Source organism: Doryrhamphus excisus, linkage group LG16, assembly GCF_037039965.1.
Source record: "Doryrhamphus excisus strain RoL-2023G ecotype Guam linkage group LG16, RoL_Dexc_Guam_v1.1, whole genome shotgun sequence".
In the NCBI taxonomy this organism is placed as follows: Eukaryota; Metazoa; Chordata; class Actinopteri; order Syngnathiformes; family Syngnathidae; genus Doryrhamphus; species Doryrhamphus excisus.
Window position 1 is genome coordinate 13,178,380 of NC_136372.1, and position 19,489 is coordinate 13,197,868.

A 19,489-nucleotide genomic window follows, 5' to 3' on the forward strand; every position below is an offset into this window, starting at 1 on the left:
CCAGGATAAATTGCCCAGGATACGGAAAAGCAAGAGTAGCTATTGGCTGACCGAGAAGTCACTAGATGACGTCACATTCGAATTTACATTTATTTGTATACGAAGTATTGTAGAAACGAGGCAGACCCATGTTGGGGAGACAAAAAAGTGAGTAAAACACCTTAATTTCGTTTCGAAGTCCAAATTCTTTTTGGTTTGTTGATTTAAAATTGGCCATAATTTCATCAAAATTAAATGCTTATAATATTTTATCTCAAAGTCAAGACGGTGTAATAATTACACCTCCACCTTCCACCTTTTGTCTTGCAGGTAGGATTATTTGTTTGATTAATTGTACATTCCGATACACTGACAGGTAAGTGGCTGAGTCCCAATGAGGTTTGAGTGTAATGAGTCGTCATTTCATGAAGATTAAATAACATTTATGTTTTGGATCCCGCTGTGTAAAGCAAGGTGAGATCATGCCAGATTCATGGATCTCCAATATGCTTTCAGAGTGCCGCAGAAGCCAGAAAACACTCACTAGATTCATAGCAAGTCTCATTTGACAACATGTTTCTAAGAAGAGGTTTGGAATGTTGCCAGATTTAGCGAGACAGTGGCCAAGCTGGCAACTCTGGTAGAGGATGCATCAGGTTGCACATCCAATCCACTTTATTTATATAGCACATTTTATAAACACTGTTTCCAAAGTGCTGCACAATATAGTAAAAACAATACATCAGTAAAAATACAAAATGAATGCAGAAAAAGTAATAAAACATGATAAAAACAAAACAAAAACATTTAAGACATTAAAAAATGCAAAAGAACTAGACAACAAGACAGCAAGAAGTGGTTAAAAAAATGAAAAGTAAAAATTAAGATAATATAAAATAAATAAATAAATAAAATGAAAAGCATTCAAGCTGCTTCTCTTTATCACATTCAAGCTACTTGTCTTTATTTCATCCATAAAAATATGAGCTTTTCTGCATACTTTCCCACGTCACAATAAATACATGGTCTTCAAGTCAATAATACATTCATCGTTAGGAGGAAAACAGTTAATTATGCAAGCCTGTAATCACTAAAAACACAGAAAACGTGAGTAGAAAAGCACAATCAGAAAGTTTTACATTCACAAATACGTTGTTTTGTTTGTTTGTTTTTTTTACAATACTGTGCTGGATGTTATATCATTCAATAGAAATACATACTGGATGGAATACATTCCTATGGCACTGGCAAACGTTAAAGCTTCTCTCTTTCTACCACGCACACACACTACGGAGCAGGAAGTACAACTCATTTCCTCTCTGATTGATAGATGGAGAAAGTATCCCACAGCCTCGTTATGAGGAATATTTGGCGCTCCTGCATGCGACACCCTCCCACCTGCTCATCCCTTGTGTTTCCCGGCACGCCACCGCCACGCAAATGTCACATTAACATGGCCCAAACAGCAGCAATGACTGCACGTGTTGCTACAAATGTCATCATAAGCACGCTGATCCACTGGGAGCTCCTCAGGCTGAGCCAGACCTTTCTTTACCCTCATGTGATCTTAATGTTTAATGATCAGGTTAAAAAAACTAAATCATTAGGCGACATTGACTGAAGCGCACAATGCGTTGCTCCGTGGCGCTAAATGAAATGCAACGACCCGCTGCTTTGCTGTGACTTTGATGGACTGGAGGTCCGGGTGCTCATTGAACCAGGACGGCCTATTGATTTTATTTTTCTTGTTTTGGTTCCTTCGCCTCTATCGAATATTCTTCAACAGCCAGTAGCCTCCACTCTTGCTAAGGGTGGATAATCAGTCACCACGGGGTCACTAGAGCAGGGCTTCAAAACTGGTGGGTCAGGTTCCAAAAGCGCGTAGCGGATCCATTTTGGGTGGGTTGCAGACAGTGAGTCAAAAATGTCCAGAGGTTTGTAATAATGTTATAAGTGTATTTACAAGGTGGTAAACATATTTTCCTATGCTTTCTTATAAATAAGAAATCCCACGGCCGGGTGTGGAACTGTTGAACCACGAAAAATGAAAAAAAAAATCTTTGTCAAGTAAGAATGTGATTGTCAAAAAGGGGGGCTGATCAGGTGCATCTGACGTGTAGCGGAAGCAAAGGAGGTGGAGACGTCCATGGTGTGGAAGTGGAGCACGACAACACGAGGATGCAGAGGAGCAGGTGGCAATCCAAACTCCTTCATTCGCTTTGCAATTTGGTGGAAAATCAATTTGTGTCGAACAAAGACGAGGGGAATTGAAATGGCCGAGCCACTCATCCAACCCCACGCACACCTGAAGAGAAACAGGGGAGTCGTTATCTTTGATGGAAAGACACGGCGTGGGGTTACACCAGCCCCACTGTTGGTCTTTAGCGCGCCATAGCGGTTCCGCAGTCTTTCACGATCGTTGCCCAACTTGCCATATTGCACGAGCAGCCAGGACAGAGATGTCCCCATCGCAGAAGCGCCAAACGTTGAAGGGCTTTAGGCTGTTGTCCATGAAATAAAGAAGGAAATAAAAAGGCAGGATGTGTCTAGTCCCTGCAGGCAGGTATTATCATCTGGCCTTTTGGCAGCGCAGATGAATGCAGCACCCCAAGGTGTCTGGCAATGGCCATGTGCTGACTTTTATGACACTGGGCGAGATGTCCACGGCTGTCCATCAATATGTCTCAGCTTCCATTAGTCATGAGGCCCTGAGACCAAAGTCCCTGCTGGATCTTTGGAGGCAGGAAATGCATGGATGGGAGAAACCAACACAAGTCTTGAAAAAGCACGTTTCCACCAAGCAGTACACTTCAGCTTCTTACACTTAAAGCAGAACTTGCAGTATTTTTGATGGCACATGCTGTGTACTTGTGTGTGTTCCCTTTACCGAGGTTGACGATACAAAAACTCTATAAACCCCCTCCGTTAGCATTGCCCTTAATACAGGATGTCACCTCTATTTTAATAAAAATATTATTTAAGACATAATCAATCTTCTTTTGATGTAGAAGGTGCTAAACAGGTTTTTGTATGTCTACTATGTTGGGTAATAGGAGTGTAAAGGTGGCTATAGGGGTGTTATTTCATGTCCAGAGGGCTCTAATAATGTATTATGGTTTTCTATGTCTTTTTGAGTCCAATACATGTCCAATACAATGGACCCTTGCTTAGCGTCATTAATCTGTTCCAGAAGGCCCGACTCTAACCAAATCACTTTTATCCCAATAGAAATAATGTAAATCCAATTAATCCATTGCAGAAACGCAGAAATATTAGCACCAAATTACATATTTACTGTACATATTATGATATTTTTATAGGTTATATGAGGAATGTGGCAGCCGTATCAACATGGACACCACCTTACTGTTTTGCTAGGAGTTATTGCTTGAGTTTAATACTTGGGGTGTTGTGAGACATGCTGTTCACAAGACGAGGTGATACACAAGATTGGGTCTACGAGAATGAGACGGGATTTCACATTATTAGAGCCCTGTAGACATGAAATAACACCCCTATAGTCCCCTTTACACCTCTACTACCGAATATATGATAACATATGACATGATAAGCAAAAGGAAAAATAACGCACACGTAACCATAATATGGGTTGATTGCATGGTGATGTCATTCTCATTCGTTCTCACCATGACGGAACTTTGTTTACACTATTGCGCAACTTCATGCGCAGGCAACGGGATCACTGTGGGGACACAAGAGACGGCCAATGTGTTACATGTTAGTCTTTAGTGTATTCATTCTAAATTTCATAAAGGGTTAGAAACCGAGTGTTTGAAGCCAAAAATCTGCTGACAATGTCACATTACTGACCCCTAGTGACCAGACTGCTGCATATAACTAGTCTTTCAATATATTTGACTAATAATGGCCCATAGCCAACCATGAAACATCCATTATTTACGATTTTTTGAAAAACTGCATTAGAATGGGGGGCGCGATACAGTATATGAAGGGATGACTGTATATGTTTATATTCCTCTTTATCATGCATTTCTTTCTGATGCCAGGTATAGTCACGTATAGCCACTTTTCGTCTGCTATGTTAAGTCTGCAGCCATGATGAAAGTACCTGTCTGAACGCTGAGCGAAGCATCTTCTTTTAACCAAGAAGCAAAGTGTGAAGGCAGCCTTACAGCAAAGAGTACGCATAAATATATAGAAATATATCCTATATACAACGGTATGCATGTATAAACCTTTAGACCCTTAAGATAAGACAGACGGAAAAATACTTACACCGTATGTACGAAAATTTGTCTATTCAGATCACCACGGTACTTGGTGGAAAACAAGTTTTTTGCCCTTTTTCTGCTGCTGATAAAGGGTTAGCAGGTAACGGCTACCAGTAAATCATCTAGGGCCATTATTAGTTGACAGAGGACTATCTACTTACAGCAGAAATTTCCTCTTCCTAATACTGGAGAAACGATGACTAACGCATAGCCACTGTGTAACATTGTCGCGTGACGCTACGCTTAACAGTCTAACACGAGTACATATTTGAGCAACAACACACAGAGTGTCTACTCATCTCACGGCACGCTTGGAGCACCAGACGGCGTGTGGAAATGAAGCGTTTTAGATGAGGAGTCAGGACAGGATAACGGCGGGACACGTCGTCATCAGGGGACGATGCGCGGATGGAGTTCAGTGCCTTGTGAAAATGAGCTCCTGCACACACAAAGTAGCAGATGTTGGAGTTACTGCCGTGTCATTTCACCACTGAACTTGTGTCACCATCGCTCCACTCTCCCCGTCAGACTTGGTACAGCTGGCATCCCATAAACTTTCTCATTACATATTGGATTTTTTTTTTTTTTGCATGGTGATGCTGGTTCGGTTATTTTTTTCGTGCTGCTTTGTTTGGGCTCAAAGCTAGCCTAAGTGCCGCCGCTGTCGGCCTTTTTCAAGCCTCAAACAGTCCCATGCAGGCAAAGCTGGTTGCCGGGGCGACACAACGTGTCCCCCAACGATTCAACATTCGGAGGGGAGGCGCTACAGGTGGTGGAGCCCTTAAGAGGAAATACAGATGGGCTTCCCGTTTTTGTCGTACTGGTAGACCAGCATCTTGATGCAGTGGGAGTTGGCGGGTGAGATCCAGGGGCTGCTCGTGATGGAGAAGTTGTGGCTGGCGTAGAACGGCTGCGGTTGCTTCCGGCAGTGGACCAGCGCTTGCAGCACGTTGGCCGCCATTCCCCTGAAGCGCTTGCTGATGAAACAGTAGAGGAAGAAGTTGACGCCGGTGTTGAGCAGAGCTAGCATGTTGGCCAGGTCTGTCAGCATGTGCAGCAGGCGGCCGGCGCCCGGCGACGCCGGAGGCGAGGAGTAGAAGTGGTAGAGGATCATGAGGGTGCGAGGCGCCCACAACACGGCGAAAATGGAGGTGATGGCGAGGAGGATGGCGGTGGTCTTGCCGGTGGAGTAGCCGCGCATGCGGAAGCAGCTGCGGCGGCGGCGTAGCTTGCGCACGATGACAGCGTTGAGGGAGAAGAAGACGGTGCAGGGGAGGAGGTAGATGGTGGCGCAGTGGGCCCACACTAGCACGTGCTGGGCCGGCGTTCTGCCGCTCTCACTCACGCCGCCGCTTGCCATGACGGGCAAGCTGTGCCACAGTTCAGGCCACCAGTAGTACGGCGCCGCGGAGAGCAGGCACCCGATGTAGACGCCGACTATCACCCTGCGAGTGCGGGCCGGGTAGGAGACGGTGTGGTAGCGCAGCGGGTGGCACACGGCGATGTAGCGGTCGACGGTGAGAGGCACGGTGATCCAGATGGAGGTGTGGATGGAGCAGAACTCCAACACCTGCACCGCACTGTTGATGGATGGAGGCAGGGGCGTGGCCAAAATGAAGTCCTCCAGTATGAAGTCAACAAACACGATGAGGAGCAGGACCAAGATGTCGGCGGCCGCCAGCGCCAGGAGATAGTTGTAGGACGACTTCTGACGACGCAGCACCAGCTGGGACAGGATGACCACCGTCAGGATGTTGGCTGGGGAGGGGAGGGCAGCACGGCGGGGTTGTGATGACGATGAGTTAGTAGTGAAGTTCCAGGCGAAGTGGGTGTGATTAGGAAAGGAGTGAAGGGGAAGGAAAGAAAGAACGTTTGGGTTAGTAGGCAGGTCATAAAAGAGGAACAGCACTCACTAGCCGTGTGACTCTTGGCAGCACTGACATCACGCACCCACGGACACATTCAACACACTGCATGTAAAACACAATCTGCTGCTTTCGTCTGAGTCAGACAGTCAGGGAGTGAATCAGTCAGACAGTGAGTCAGTAAGAGAGTATATATGACTGACGGAATCAGTAAGGGAATGTATATAAGTGAATGAGTCAGTAAGAAAGTGTATATCAGTAAATGAGTCAGTAAGGGAATGTATATGAGTGAATGAGTCAGTAAGAAAGTGTATATCAGTAAATGAGTCAGTAAGGGAATGCATGCAAGTGAATGAGTGAGTCAGTAAGGGAATGTATATGAGTGGATGAGTCAGTGAGTCAGTAAGAAAGTGTACATGAGTAAATGAGTCAGTAAGGGAATGCATGCAAGTGAATGAGTCAGTGAGTCAGTAAGAAAGTGTACATGAGTAAATGAGTCAGTAAGGGAATGCATGCAAGTGAATGAGTGAGTGAGTCAGTAAGGGAGCATATATGAGTAAATGAGTCAGTAAGGGAATGTATATAAGTGGATGAGTCAGTGAGTCAGTAAGAAAGTGTACACGAGTAAATGAGTCAGTAAGGGAATGCATGCAAGTGAATGAGTGAGTGAGCCAGTAAGGGAGCGTATATGAGTAAATGAGTCAGTAAGGGAATGTATATGAGTGACTGAGTCAGTAAGAAAGTGTACATGAGTAAATGAGTCAGTAGGGGAATGCATGCAAGTGAATGAGTGAGTGAGTCAGTACAGGCCCGTATATGAGTAAATGAGTCAGTAAGGGAATGCATGCAAGTGAGTGAGTCAGTGAGTCAGTAAGGGCGTGTATATGAGTGAATGAGTCACGAAGTCAGTGAGTCCCTTGTATGAAGGATGGATAGAATCAGGACACAAAAAATAATGTTAAAACATATTTAGAAGATAATAAACATGTTTTCCATGTTCAACATGTCTTATTTTCTCTTGTGTCTACTACATTGGTTATAAAAGTGAATATAGGGGTGTTATTTCATGTCTAGAGGACTTTACTAATGTAACAAAAATATCTAATAGGTCTTCTTCGTGGAAATTCGCTTATCACAGTTGGGTCTGGAACCAATTAACTGTGATTGGGAACCATTTGATCATTTTTATAATGTGTGTGATTTAAACACATACAGAATGATGAAGAACTGCGTTTCTGTTTCCTTCTTCTAGAGCCTGAATTAGGCTCCTGAGTCATGAAAAAGTATACGCAAACATGAGTTGTCATGAATGACATGAGTCAGCCAGTGAATAAATGAGTGGGATGAGATGTTCCTGGCAGATTTGGATGCAATGTTTACAGCCCGTCCCCACGCCCCCATCATGTCCACCTGCTGCGTCATACCAGGAGCATCTGCTTCTGCCTTTGGGCAAAATGGTTGGCTTTAATGGAAGAAAAGTCCTAGATTAAGCAAGAAGAGGAGAATAACGTGCATCCTCAGCTTGACGATCAACACCGCTCTACATACTCCGTGCTGCTTGCTATTGAGCTGCTACATCAAAGCAGCCACAAGGACATCCCATCTCTCTGTGCGCAACCTTCCCTTTTTTCCCTCCCAATCTCATCAACATACGCTGGAAGAAAAGATTTATCACTGCAGTGACTTTATGTGCGGCAGACAGGAGCAGCAGCATCCACCTTTGCTGCAAATTATTACCTTGTTTGTTTTTGATCCCCTGGCCTTGCTTCGCGTTCACATCATTTTGACATCCTAGCTGTCAGTGCCATTCATTCCTTTGGGGGGAAAATAAATATATTTATACATGTTTAAATATATATTTCTATATCTCATGAACGTCACTGTTGAAAGTTACAGCACCATTAACTTCAAAGGCTTTCTGTTTTGGCTCATTGAATTTTCCTTACAATTAAAAAGAAAGATGTTCACTCGTAAATTTTTTTAGGGTATTATTACTTTCATAAAATGTATTAATAATAAGGAAGGTCTGTTTTCTATTGCAGTATACAATAAACACTTTTTAATAATAAACAGTTTTTCAAAATGATCTGAATTAATAGATCATACCGTTTCGTGCTTGAATACAGCCTATTATTTGTGGCAATGTGTTTTTTTTTGTAAAATAGAAGAAATGAAGTAAAATAGGAATCTAAGGCATTGAGAAGATGCATGTAGATGCTGTGATGATACTATGTAGTATTCTACACAGTTGTCAGCAATGTTACTGTAACAAGCACAAACCTGATCCCTGGGCACAATAATCCCAAATAAAAACACAGGTTACTGTTACCCACGCCAAGCTAAAACTCAACTCTGAACAAACCCCTAACATCACTTCATGCCCGCCCTCCACTCAGCTCCCCGAGAACCAGAACACACGAGTCTTATTTATGCCTACTATATTCAGTAATAGGCATGTAGTGACTATAGGGTTGTAATTTCACCTATAGAGCTCTAATGTTAAAAATATATTTTGATGGTGGTAAACAAGTTTTCTATGTCTCGTATTTTCTTATTATGTCTACTATATTGGGTAATAGTAGTGTAAAAGTGACTGTAGGGGTGTTATTTCATGTCTAGAGGGCTCAAATAATGTTGAAATTTTATTTAGAAGGTGGTAAATAGGTTTTGTATGTTTTAAATGTTGTATTTTCTTTTATTATGTCCACTATATTGGGTAATAGAAGCATAAAGGTGACTATAGGGGTGTTATTTTATGTCCAGAGGGCTCTAATGTTAAACACGGATTTAGAAGGTCATAAACAGGTGTTCTATGTCGTAAATGTGTTATTTTCTCTTATGTCTACTAAAATGGGCACTGGGAGTGTAAAGGTGACTATAGGGGTGTTATTTCATGTCTCGAGGGCTTTAATTATGATCCAAACTGCATCTAGAAGATGATAACAGTTTTGATAACAGAAGATGAACAGTTTTTCTATGTTTTAACTACCAAAATGTTCCATTTATAAATAAGAAGTCCTACTTTGCGGAAATTCACTTCTTACGGATAGGTCTGGAGCCCATTAACCACCATAAAGGAGGGACTACTAGATTATATCATGACAGGCTAATCTTGTTAAGTTAACAAAACATCAAAATCGTGTGTGTGCTGTGTCACTTTCAAGGCATCAATAACAAAAAACCCCTTCATCTTCCGATTCCATAAATATAATGTAACTTCCTGTATGGTCATGTATTTGCTGGTGCAGCATGGCGCCAATCTCTTCCAGATGAAGACGCATTGGACATTGATTTGCATTCCAGCAGCACTAAATGCACTTAGCCGATGTGCGTGTGTGTGTGTCCCGCCCCTGTTTGGTAATAGAACCGGAATTTGATTAAAAGCACCATCTTCAAGACTGCTACATCACACTTCGCAGCCACTATCAGCTAATTACAAATGGCCAATGCAGCTCTCGCTTAATGGATGACGGTGTCCTTGCCAGGCTGGAGGATGTGCAGCTAAAACCATGGCGACACTCATGTAGGATCAAGCGCGCAGATAGTGAGGGATGAGCTTATTCATTATAGATGGAAAGCAGCAGTAATTACTGTATGGCAAAAAGCGGCATCAAGGTATAATAAGTGAGCAAAGACACCACGGTATTCACTGGGCTTTAAATTGCGTTCAGGTGGAACGCTCATTGATTGTGCTATTGACTCGTTAGGTTTCATCAACAGGCAATTTGTGTTTTCTTCATCAGGTTCACTAAAAATTTCATCTCAACTTAGGAAGAACCCGCCCTGCAGTGATCTACTGCCGGCGCGTTTCATTCTGCATATCTCATCGCCGCACCGTGACGAAGGAATCTTTCTAATTGTGCACAAAGATGAGCACTCTTACAAATCTTGCACAGTAGAGCTGACCTTTAATCCGCCACCTCCCTTTCTCTACCTCGCCTGCCAATTACTGCACTTTCGGGGGGGGCAGGGAAGAGACGGAATGGAATGGAAGCAGTGAATTGTTGGCTGTGGCTGGCCGAGGTATATTATTCTGCACGGGCTCCCCAGTGGCGCTTCCGGAGACAAACAAAAGGGATTCACGGTGAGCTTGACATTTCCATTTAGCCCTGTGTTAGCTTACGCCGGGGTTCCCCATTCATTCCAATCAACTCTTGGCACTCTCCGTCGCCTTTGCGGTCACGGGGGAGGCAGGTGAAGGCGCCTGCCATTTTGCAGGCATGAACACGTGCCAAGTACGGGGCTCGTCTGGGGGAGGGCGTGCGGAGAAAATGCATACAAAAGCAGACGCAGCACGTGCAGGCTGCCTGCATGGGAATGTGGTAGGAAATTGGATGGCGACGTACAATATTGTCTTTACATTCAACTGTTTTAAAGTTAACACAAGCATCTATCTAGTATTTTCTATACCAATACTGCGGCTGACCATCATTTTAGTGAGTGAGTGAGTGCATATAAATGAATGACTGAGTGAATGTAATTAAATGTTTAAGTCTTAAGAGTCTTCCTGGAGTCTAGTTGCTGTGTCCCTCTACAAAGTGAATGTTACGTTTGTGTAAGAGAGACTGGCTCAAAGTGGTTCCAACTGTGCTCATTCTCCTCTGAGTACTTTTCCATGGGTTATCTGTCTTAAGAGTCTTCCTGGAGTCTGCATAGCAGTCATCGCACCCCCTGGGAAGTGAAAGTTAAGTTTGTGTAGACAGGAAAGTTCAGCTTGTGTGAGTGAGCACAAAATATTTATTGTGTCTTTTAAGCTATGTTCCTCCAACTCTGATTGTGCTATGTGAGTGTGTGTTAATATATCGTATAGAGCGGTTGTCGCGTCCCTCTACACAGTGAAAGTTATGTTTGCGTAAGAAACTGACTCAAAGTGGTTCTAACTGTGGTCATTCTCCTCTGAGTACTGGGTTATCTGTCTTAAGAGTCTTCCTGGAGTCTATATAGTAGTCAGCACACCCCCTGCAAAGTGAAAGTTAAGTTTGTGTAGCCGGGAAAGTTCAGCTTGTGTGAGTGAGCACAATGCATCTATTGTGTCTTTTCCGCTGTGTTAACCAACTCTGATTGTGCTATGTGATTGTGTGTTAATATACGTCCCATTACACAGTGAAAGTTACGTTATGTGTAAGAGAGATTGGCTCACAGTGGTTCTAACTGTGCTCATTCTCCTCTGAGGAGTGTTCCATGGGTTATCTGTGAGAGTTGTGCAACTCTAGTTGTGCTATGTAAGTATGTGGAAAGAAGGCCTTATGTGAAAGGCTAAAGTATTACACAGAAAATGAGTGAGTGAGTTTGAGTGTATAGAAATGAGGGGGTGTCAATCAGTGATCAATGATGAAGTGCATACTAACAAGTGTGTGTACAAATGTTTGAGTGAGTGAGTCAATCAGGGCAAGAATGAGTGAGTGAGTGAGTGAGTAAAAATAAAACATAAGTTCAACATTGGAGGTTCAACTGTGGGTTCCTTGGCTGGGACATGTGGACGTTGATGTGGGGGTATACTTTGACACACACCTGCAACACCTCCCCATCTGCACCTGTGGCCAGCAGGTAATAAGAGGGTTTGGCTGCAGCTGAGAGGCCATTAGAATGACCTGTGGGACGGATAATGGGATGTTGTGTGTGTGTGTGTGTGTGTGTGTGTGTGTGAGGGTGTGTGTGTGTGTGTGTTTGCATAGGTCACCCCTCCTGTCTATTTGTGCGGGAGTGCTTTTTGTGCCGGTGCTGCCGCTCCTGCTGCTCTCCAGATATAACGAGGCACACAGGACCATTGACATGCTTTTTAGCAACAAAGGAGAAAACGCAGCATGCATCCCCGGGCTGTGTAACCCGGCTGACTCATCCACCCCCCCACCACGCACCCCCCTTACCTCCACAAGGAAAGAGACACGTTGGCAAACACCAGCGCGCAGATTAACACCTTCAAACCTGTTGGCAAAACACACACACCGAGCAGCTATCCGCCTTCCTCAAGGGCCTCTTGTAAGAAAGCCAGAACATCCATGATGCCACCCAGGAGATAGACACCCCCGCCCCCTAAAGAAAGAACCAATTAAGGCTTTTTTTCATGTCATTTGGAGGAAATGGAAGATGAGCTTTGATGGGTTACCCAGAGGCTAATAAGACTGGAGGAGGAAATAGACAGAGGATGAGGGGTGTGATGAAGGTTAGCGGGGGTTACAAAGAGTGTGGAGGCAAGATGAGAATCTCACACACACACTCACACACAGAGGGGGTGAATATCAAAGCTCACTTAAAAGGTCACATGCACTTTGTTCCTGATGACAAGCTCTTTTTTTCACCCTTTGTCTCCTTTAAGTGTCACAAAGCGCCTTTTCGGTCTCCATCCCAGCCTCCACATAAACAGTAACACACATACGTACACATATATGTGATGTTTTCATCGAGGAATAAGCGCGGTGTGATGTCATGTCAGTTGTGAGCATGATTAGCTGGATGTGGGATCTGAGATGTGGTTAATTAACACCACAACCGCAAAGCAAAGCAGAAGGAATCTTCTCTGAGGCTTTCACTCATTATTGCTGCAGATTTGTTACATGGAATATTTGTTCATTTTAATCATTTTAATTAGCCAGGCTCGAGGGATATCTGTCGTAAAAAAGATGAGAATGGATGCCTACCATCATGGCAGCAGTGCATTAACGCCTAGAAGCAGACAAACGAAGGTCCTGTCCACACCAATACAGATGTTTTAATATCTTTTTCTGTGCGTTTTGGTTTATCCACCCACACGTAAACGTAAGCTTTTGTCCAGAAAAACTGAAAATAGGGTCAGCATGCCACTTTTATACGATTGGCTACTTTATTTTACAATGAAAGATTCATATCCACATCAGCAGATGTAACTGCTGTATTGTATGGAATGTTATCACATACATACTACAGTATTAATTGGCCCTGTACCGTAGAAACCACCCATGAATGATACGGGAAAAGGCCGAAATGATACTGTGTCAAAGCCCAGGGCAGTGATACTGATAAAATATAGAGTTTAACCATGTCCAGTATCAGCCCCCGTAGCTGTCCACTCAGAGCGCGCTGCTCTGGTATCGTGCCCGTGAAACAACCAGTCAGAGAACAGCGCACGAGCGTGAACACACACTATAAATATTCCTAGTGCTTCTCCAGTCACCAAAAAACCCAAACTTGATTAATAGAACTTTAATTGTCAGACATTGATAAGATAAGACTGTTGATAAAATATTATTGTTGAAATATTTTTGCAATTATTGTGTTTACACTGTTTAGATATAATACATGTAATAAACTGAACATTTTCTGGAAACAAAATGGTCTTTTGATTAAATAGTACGTGATAATAAGCTCATGATTAAATAGTATGTGATAATAAGATCATCACATGGTTTGTCTGGTATCAGGCCAGGTATCATGCCCCCAAGTGTCAGTATCATACTGATACTGGCACTTGATACATTTGATGGCACGTTTGATAACCTATAAGTATCAAACTGTTGTATTCTGCTGTTTGTATACTGTATGGAATGATTCTGTTTTAAAATACATCATTTTCTAATCGTATCATAACCCGTGTATCATCTACCGCAAAGAGATTTTTTCCTATTTATCATAGAGAAAAAACTCTGGGATTAAATGTGATTAATTATGTGTTCATGAATTAAATATTTTAATTAATTACAGCCCTATCTTAATCTCTGGCTGTAAATGTAGAATACTGTCAAATAGGACATATTTAGCTGAGAATCCCTCTGGTAGCCTGGTTAGTTTCCATTTTTTTGCGTGAACATGCAGCGTTCCTCTCACCTGCGGCATTTATGTGATTGCAGCATTTTCCTGTTGCTTGTGTTTTATGAGGTTTGGGAGCGTTGTTTGCCACCGTGAAAGAGCCCTTGAAGACAAAGAGTCTTGTTGATGATGCGAGGGAATTGATGCCACTGCAGTGATCTTGGTGTTTAACCTCACCTCTCCTGTTAATAACACACTACAGTTGATCTCACTTTCATTAAACCCTAAGAGACAAACAGTGTAGGCGGTGCTTACTTCTATACTTCCATGAGCGTTGTGCATTGACACACAAATACGATGCTACACTGAGAGAATTCTTACCCTGGGGATGTACGGCGGCAGTATACTGGAGATACATGTTAAAGTATTGGCCACACAGCCATAGAGCGAGAGAGTGGTGCTGGGCCAACTGGGTTTGCTGCTGTCATGGCAGCCTTTTGTTGTCAGCTGTTCAAACACTGTCTGCATCAACAGCATCCCAGATTTATTGCTTCAAAGCACCCCCCCCCACACACACACACTTCCTTGGCCCTGTTGTGTGTGCTGTGGCTGATCAGGTGTGGCTGATCTCGCTCGGGATACAGTCACAACTTTTATCCATTTCTGTGAATATTCCTTCTGTCTTGAGCATCAACAACACCTTGATATCTTTCTCCATCACCCCCCCCCCACCTCCACCAAAGATGCCCGCCTCTCACCGCTGAAGATTGGCGGATCGATAGTCCAAACCGAAAATCAATGAGGGGCGAGCTGGTCATTAAGTGGCTGGACGCCCTTCTACTACTGCGTGACGAGTATCAGGGGGGTTGTTAGCGCTCGACATCCCTGACCTTTTTCACCTGATGGGGGCGGACAAGTATGGGTGGGAGGTTTCACATGTGCACTTAATGAGCGCACACATAAACTCTGCAGGGGAACAGATCATATAGCGTATATCATATTGGCTGACAGATGCTAACATGACAAAAACAACCAGGCCATTTGCCTGAATAGACATTAATGTCACATTAATGTCCTGTTGTAAATTCCCAAGCTCACTTTCCGAGGAAGACGTTTTGCGTGCTACTTGTACCAAATGCTCATACTAGATGGGGGGGAAGCTGGAAGACATGGGACACACAAAAAACCGAGGCCTTTCAAAAGTGCAAAAAGTTTGCCAGAGACCTCCATGGCATCATACCGGCTGCTCATAGCGTGTATCCCAAATCAGTGCACCTTGCTGGGCCACGGCAGGTAGCTACCTCCCCTCTACACTCCGCTTCTCCTGGTACTAGTGATGTGCTAGTAGTCATGATATTTGATTAGGACAACTCAACAATACATTTGGTCAAATCCTGAGCTATTCCAGTCCTTTTTACGTCCAGGTGGTGGTATTGGTTATCCGTATCATATTGTAGGTTAAAAAAAATAAAAAATAAAAAAAGACGGTACTACATATCATCACAGTATTGTTGAATGATTTATATTTGTAGTTTATTTCATTTAGCCATTCTTATGCTTGACAATATTTTACTGAGGCAGAAAATACCTAACATTTGCTTAAATATGCATATTTTTGGACTAATAATATGCTGTCCTCATCCACAAAACAGCATGATTTATTCATGAATATATTTTCACACTTTTTTTTCCATCACAATTAAAAATGAGTGCTATTTTCTTTTGCAAATGCAGAGTTGTTGATACAACTCCTACACTGGATGTCATTAGAATGAATTTTTGTGTGTGATTTAACGATATCTCCAATTATAATGATTTCACACGAATCGTATTTTCATTTTGCGTAATGAATTCCTTCCTGTGAGGCAGGCAGCACACTAGACTAGATTTTTTTTCCGGCATGGGCTCAACTGCAGGTTTGAGAATACACAATAATGTACCAAGATATATGGGTCAATGCTAATAAATGGAATATGTTCATGGTTAGAACACTGAAAACCTGTTGGTGACTTTTAATGTAATGTAACATCATGTCTCATACTACATACAGAGTACAATAGTACTACGAATTTATAACTTTCAATATTTTTGGACTAATAATGGGCCATAGTCAACCACCAAGCAGCCAACATTTATTAGTTATCTTTTGAAAAGAATGCGATATCGTGAGGGAGTGATACAGCAATGGGATTACTGTAATCCCATTCAGGCAACATGGCTGCCGTGCCGCTGCTTGCGACGTCGTAGCAAGCACAGAGAGGAAGGAAAAGGAGAGAAAGAACGCCATTAATTAAAAGGTGACAATTTGTCACAGCTCAGCTGTCGTTCACCCCCACCGCCCCCCCACCACCACAGAGAGGTGCAACTTGACTGCCTCTGCTCTTATTAGTCTCTCTCCTCCCATCTGATGGCTAACTCCAGTCTGGCTGGCCTTGATCTCTTTTTGTCATATAGTCATTATAGCTCGCCACTTGACCCCCCCCAAGCATCCCACCCATTCCAAAGGTCATGACACGACAACACAGGTTTTGCACGCTAACCGATGAAACATCGGCAGGTAATTAAACTAACAGCTTCCCTCCCGATCAATCGGCAGCATTAAATAGGCGTGAGTCCACGGGTCACGGCGGCATGGCTGGCACATGGCGAGCTCATGAAACATTCATGTGCGAGCGTGATCATGATTGAATAAGTTCCAGTCGCTGCCACAAAGTATCAGCCCGCCGCACTCAACCCGGCCATTAATTCAGACAACTGTTGTAAGATTCCATTACGCTCTCAGGTTACAGTGATTAAACAAACAGCCCGCCGCCATCATTCGTCGACGAGGAGGATACCGCAGGATCTAATAAAACGGTGGCGGCAGAGGAGATTGTTCCTGCGGCAACTCGCCATCCCGCCATCTCAGGGAGGAATAATTAGGAAAGATGTGGCCGCCGGGACTTGACTTTTACAGGATGGAATAAAATCCTGCACAGCAACTTCACTTTTAGGAATGAAAATGTCATTTTTATAACAGGAACTTAACACGAAACAGACGCCATCTACTCTACTGACCAAAGTCACAAATCACATGAAGACATCATAGTCCCCTCCTGATTGGATGTTCCTCCTCCATGGCCAAATAATCTGCAGCGTAAAAAACTTATACAATGCGGTGTGAACAATGAATAATAGCAGTATAAATGTGACTATAGGGGTGTTATTTCATGTCTACAGGGCTCTAATCATCCATTTATTATGTATTGTGTCAAAGACAGGAACAACATCAAATGAAAAGACATGCACTGAGTATATCTCATATATTGCATTAATATCATGACCTAAAATGTAATTAATCATTTATTAAAGTGAACAATTTATTTAAGCATTGACTAATTATAATTATAAATCTATAATTTGTAAATTAGATACATTTAATGAAATAAATCCATCCATCCATCCATGCCGTTTATCCTCACTAGGGTCGCAGGGTATGCTGGGGCCTATTCCATCTGATTCAAGCAAGAGACGGGGTACGCCTGGACTGGTTATCGAAATAAATATGAATTATTAAGAACTACTGCAAGAAATAACTAGTTGCAATACACACATCATGTCAGGCTCTGTTTATCTGAAGTGTTAAGTATTGATATTTTGATTTGTGGTTTGATTTTGGAGCACGAAGAGCAAGTATCGGACATATCGATATTTCTGTATCGATCCGCACATCGCAAGTCACCGTTTTTCAACACATCAGCAAAATGATAAGCGCTATACAAAATGGATGGATGGTTTTTGAATCATATCGTAACTCGTGTGTCGAGATGCGTGTGGACTTGTCCAGCACAAACATCCGTACTGACGGATTCCACCTCTTTAGTACCGGAAATGTGTCATGTATGCATGACATCCGAAAGAAAGCTCGGCAGCAGAGCAAATACTGAAATGCTTTTAGGATGTGACTGTGATGCTGCAGGTGGTGATCGGGCTCTATGATTAGGCGACAGATTCTTCCTCTTTCATCTGACCTCCACACACACACACACACAAACAAGTTTGCTTGGTGTGAGGTAGTGTGGGGTCACCTCCAATAGATCAGGCCGTGTGACAGCGGCAGTAAATGAGTCTGACTGGGAACAGACTAATCGGTCACTGGTAAAGACACAAACAGGAAGGGTCATTCATCCATCAGGTGGAGACGCGTAAGGCGCACTTGTCGCAGAGGTCAAAGTGTTGCTTTTTGTGCAAACGTTGCATGTGCAGCAAGAGAACACATTCAGGCTGGGAAGAGCAGCAATACGATGCAGTCGAAGCCAGACAGATAGAGAAAGTCTACATAGTATGCACGCATGTGTGTGTGTGTGACGGCCACAAGGTCACAACACAGCATCCTGACATCCCGCACAACGCATCAAAAGGCGCCGACAACTTTGAGAAACAATCCCCGAGCGCTCCCGTACGCAAGCATCTCTTACCAGGCAGGCCCAGACACAGCAGGACGCTGTAGTAGATGACAGGCAGAGGTCCAAGGGGGCACCCGGGGGCCACCTCTGAGGGATGCTGCCCGGCGCTCCAGCTGCTGTCATTCGGGGGGGGCACAGGGAAGATGTGGCTGTGCTCCATGGCTGCGTCCTCTTCCTCAGCTGCGCTCGGTGTCAAGAAGCCGGACCACCGCTACCACCACCACCACGCCAGCCGAGTGCTTGCTGACCGCCGCTCGTTTCTCCGTCCTTGTCTGCCAATCGGCACGTGTGAGTGTGAGGAAAGGTGGGGGCTGTGGAGGGGAGGGGGGGTAAGAATGGAGAAGAGCGAGGCGAGACGTGGGAGGAGGAGGAGGGTGGCGGGAGAGGTGAGATGTGTCGGCGGATGAGGAAAGAGGAAGGAGGAGAGCGGAGGAGAGATGAGTGAGATGGGGAGGATGCTGCAGGAGTGTGCGAGCGAGAGAGCGCGGAGCGAGAGTTGGAGAGCAAGGGCGAGCGAGGGAGAGAGGGACGAAGGAACGGGGGGGGCAGGTGGGAGACGGACAATGAGAGGAGTTCATGCGATTGTGGACTATTTCAACACTAGAGACAAGAAACTTGAATATAACTTAAGAGGAGTCTGTGTACAGCTTGTAGGGCAGTGTAGATGTCGGAAAATGGAAGCCATGATTGTGGAAACAGCTGGCAACATAGAGTAAGTGTCCAAACATTGTTATCCAGCACTGCCTTAATCCTCTTGGGCGTGGAATTGAGCAGAGCCTCACTGGTTGTTCCTGGAAACCGCATCCACTCTTCCACGTTGACGTCACAGGTGGATGTTACACAATGTGAGGGTGCCCCACAGGTGCTCCACTATCACTCTTGCCCCCTCATCTTGAGGTGCGTTTGGGCTCCTTATCATGCTGGAAAAGTCTTTCCCACATGTTGGAATTGGAAAGGAATGGCCTTTATTGTCATTATACAAGATGTACAACGAGATTAGAGAGTTCATGTTAAACTCAGTGAACCGTGTCGGCAGCACTCGTGTAGCCGACCGTACACAAGACCATGATGCTGGACTGTAGGCAAGGCGCAATTATCCTGCTACTTGTTTGTATTTCCAATTATTTCTACTGTGCCATGACTCATTCCAGTGGATAGTATAAGCTGTACACAGACTACTCTAAAGTGTCATTTCCCTATTACAGCAATCCCTATCCAATATCCA

General features: G+C 43.8%; 1 protein-coding gene across 1 annotated transcript; it reads right to left on the reverse strand.

Annotated features, from left to right (window-relative positions):
• Positions 1–3,788: 3,788 nt before the first annotated feature.
• Positions 3,789–19,099, reverse strand: gpr139 (G protein-coupled receptor 139). Its single transcript, XM_058049809.2, has 2 exons — positions 18,277–19,099; positions 3,789–5,990 (listed from the first exon to the last, which is right to left on the reverse strand). The coding sequence occupies exons 1-2, from the start codon at positions 18,422–18,424 to the stop codon at positions 5,014–5,016; spliced, it is 1,125 nt and encodes a 374-aa protein (XP_057905792.1). The 5' UTR covers positions 18,425–19,099; the 3' UTR covers positions 3,789–5,013.
• Positions 19,100–19,489: the final 390 nt, after the last annotated feature.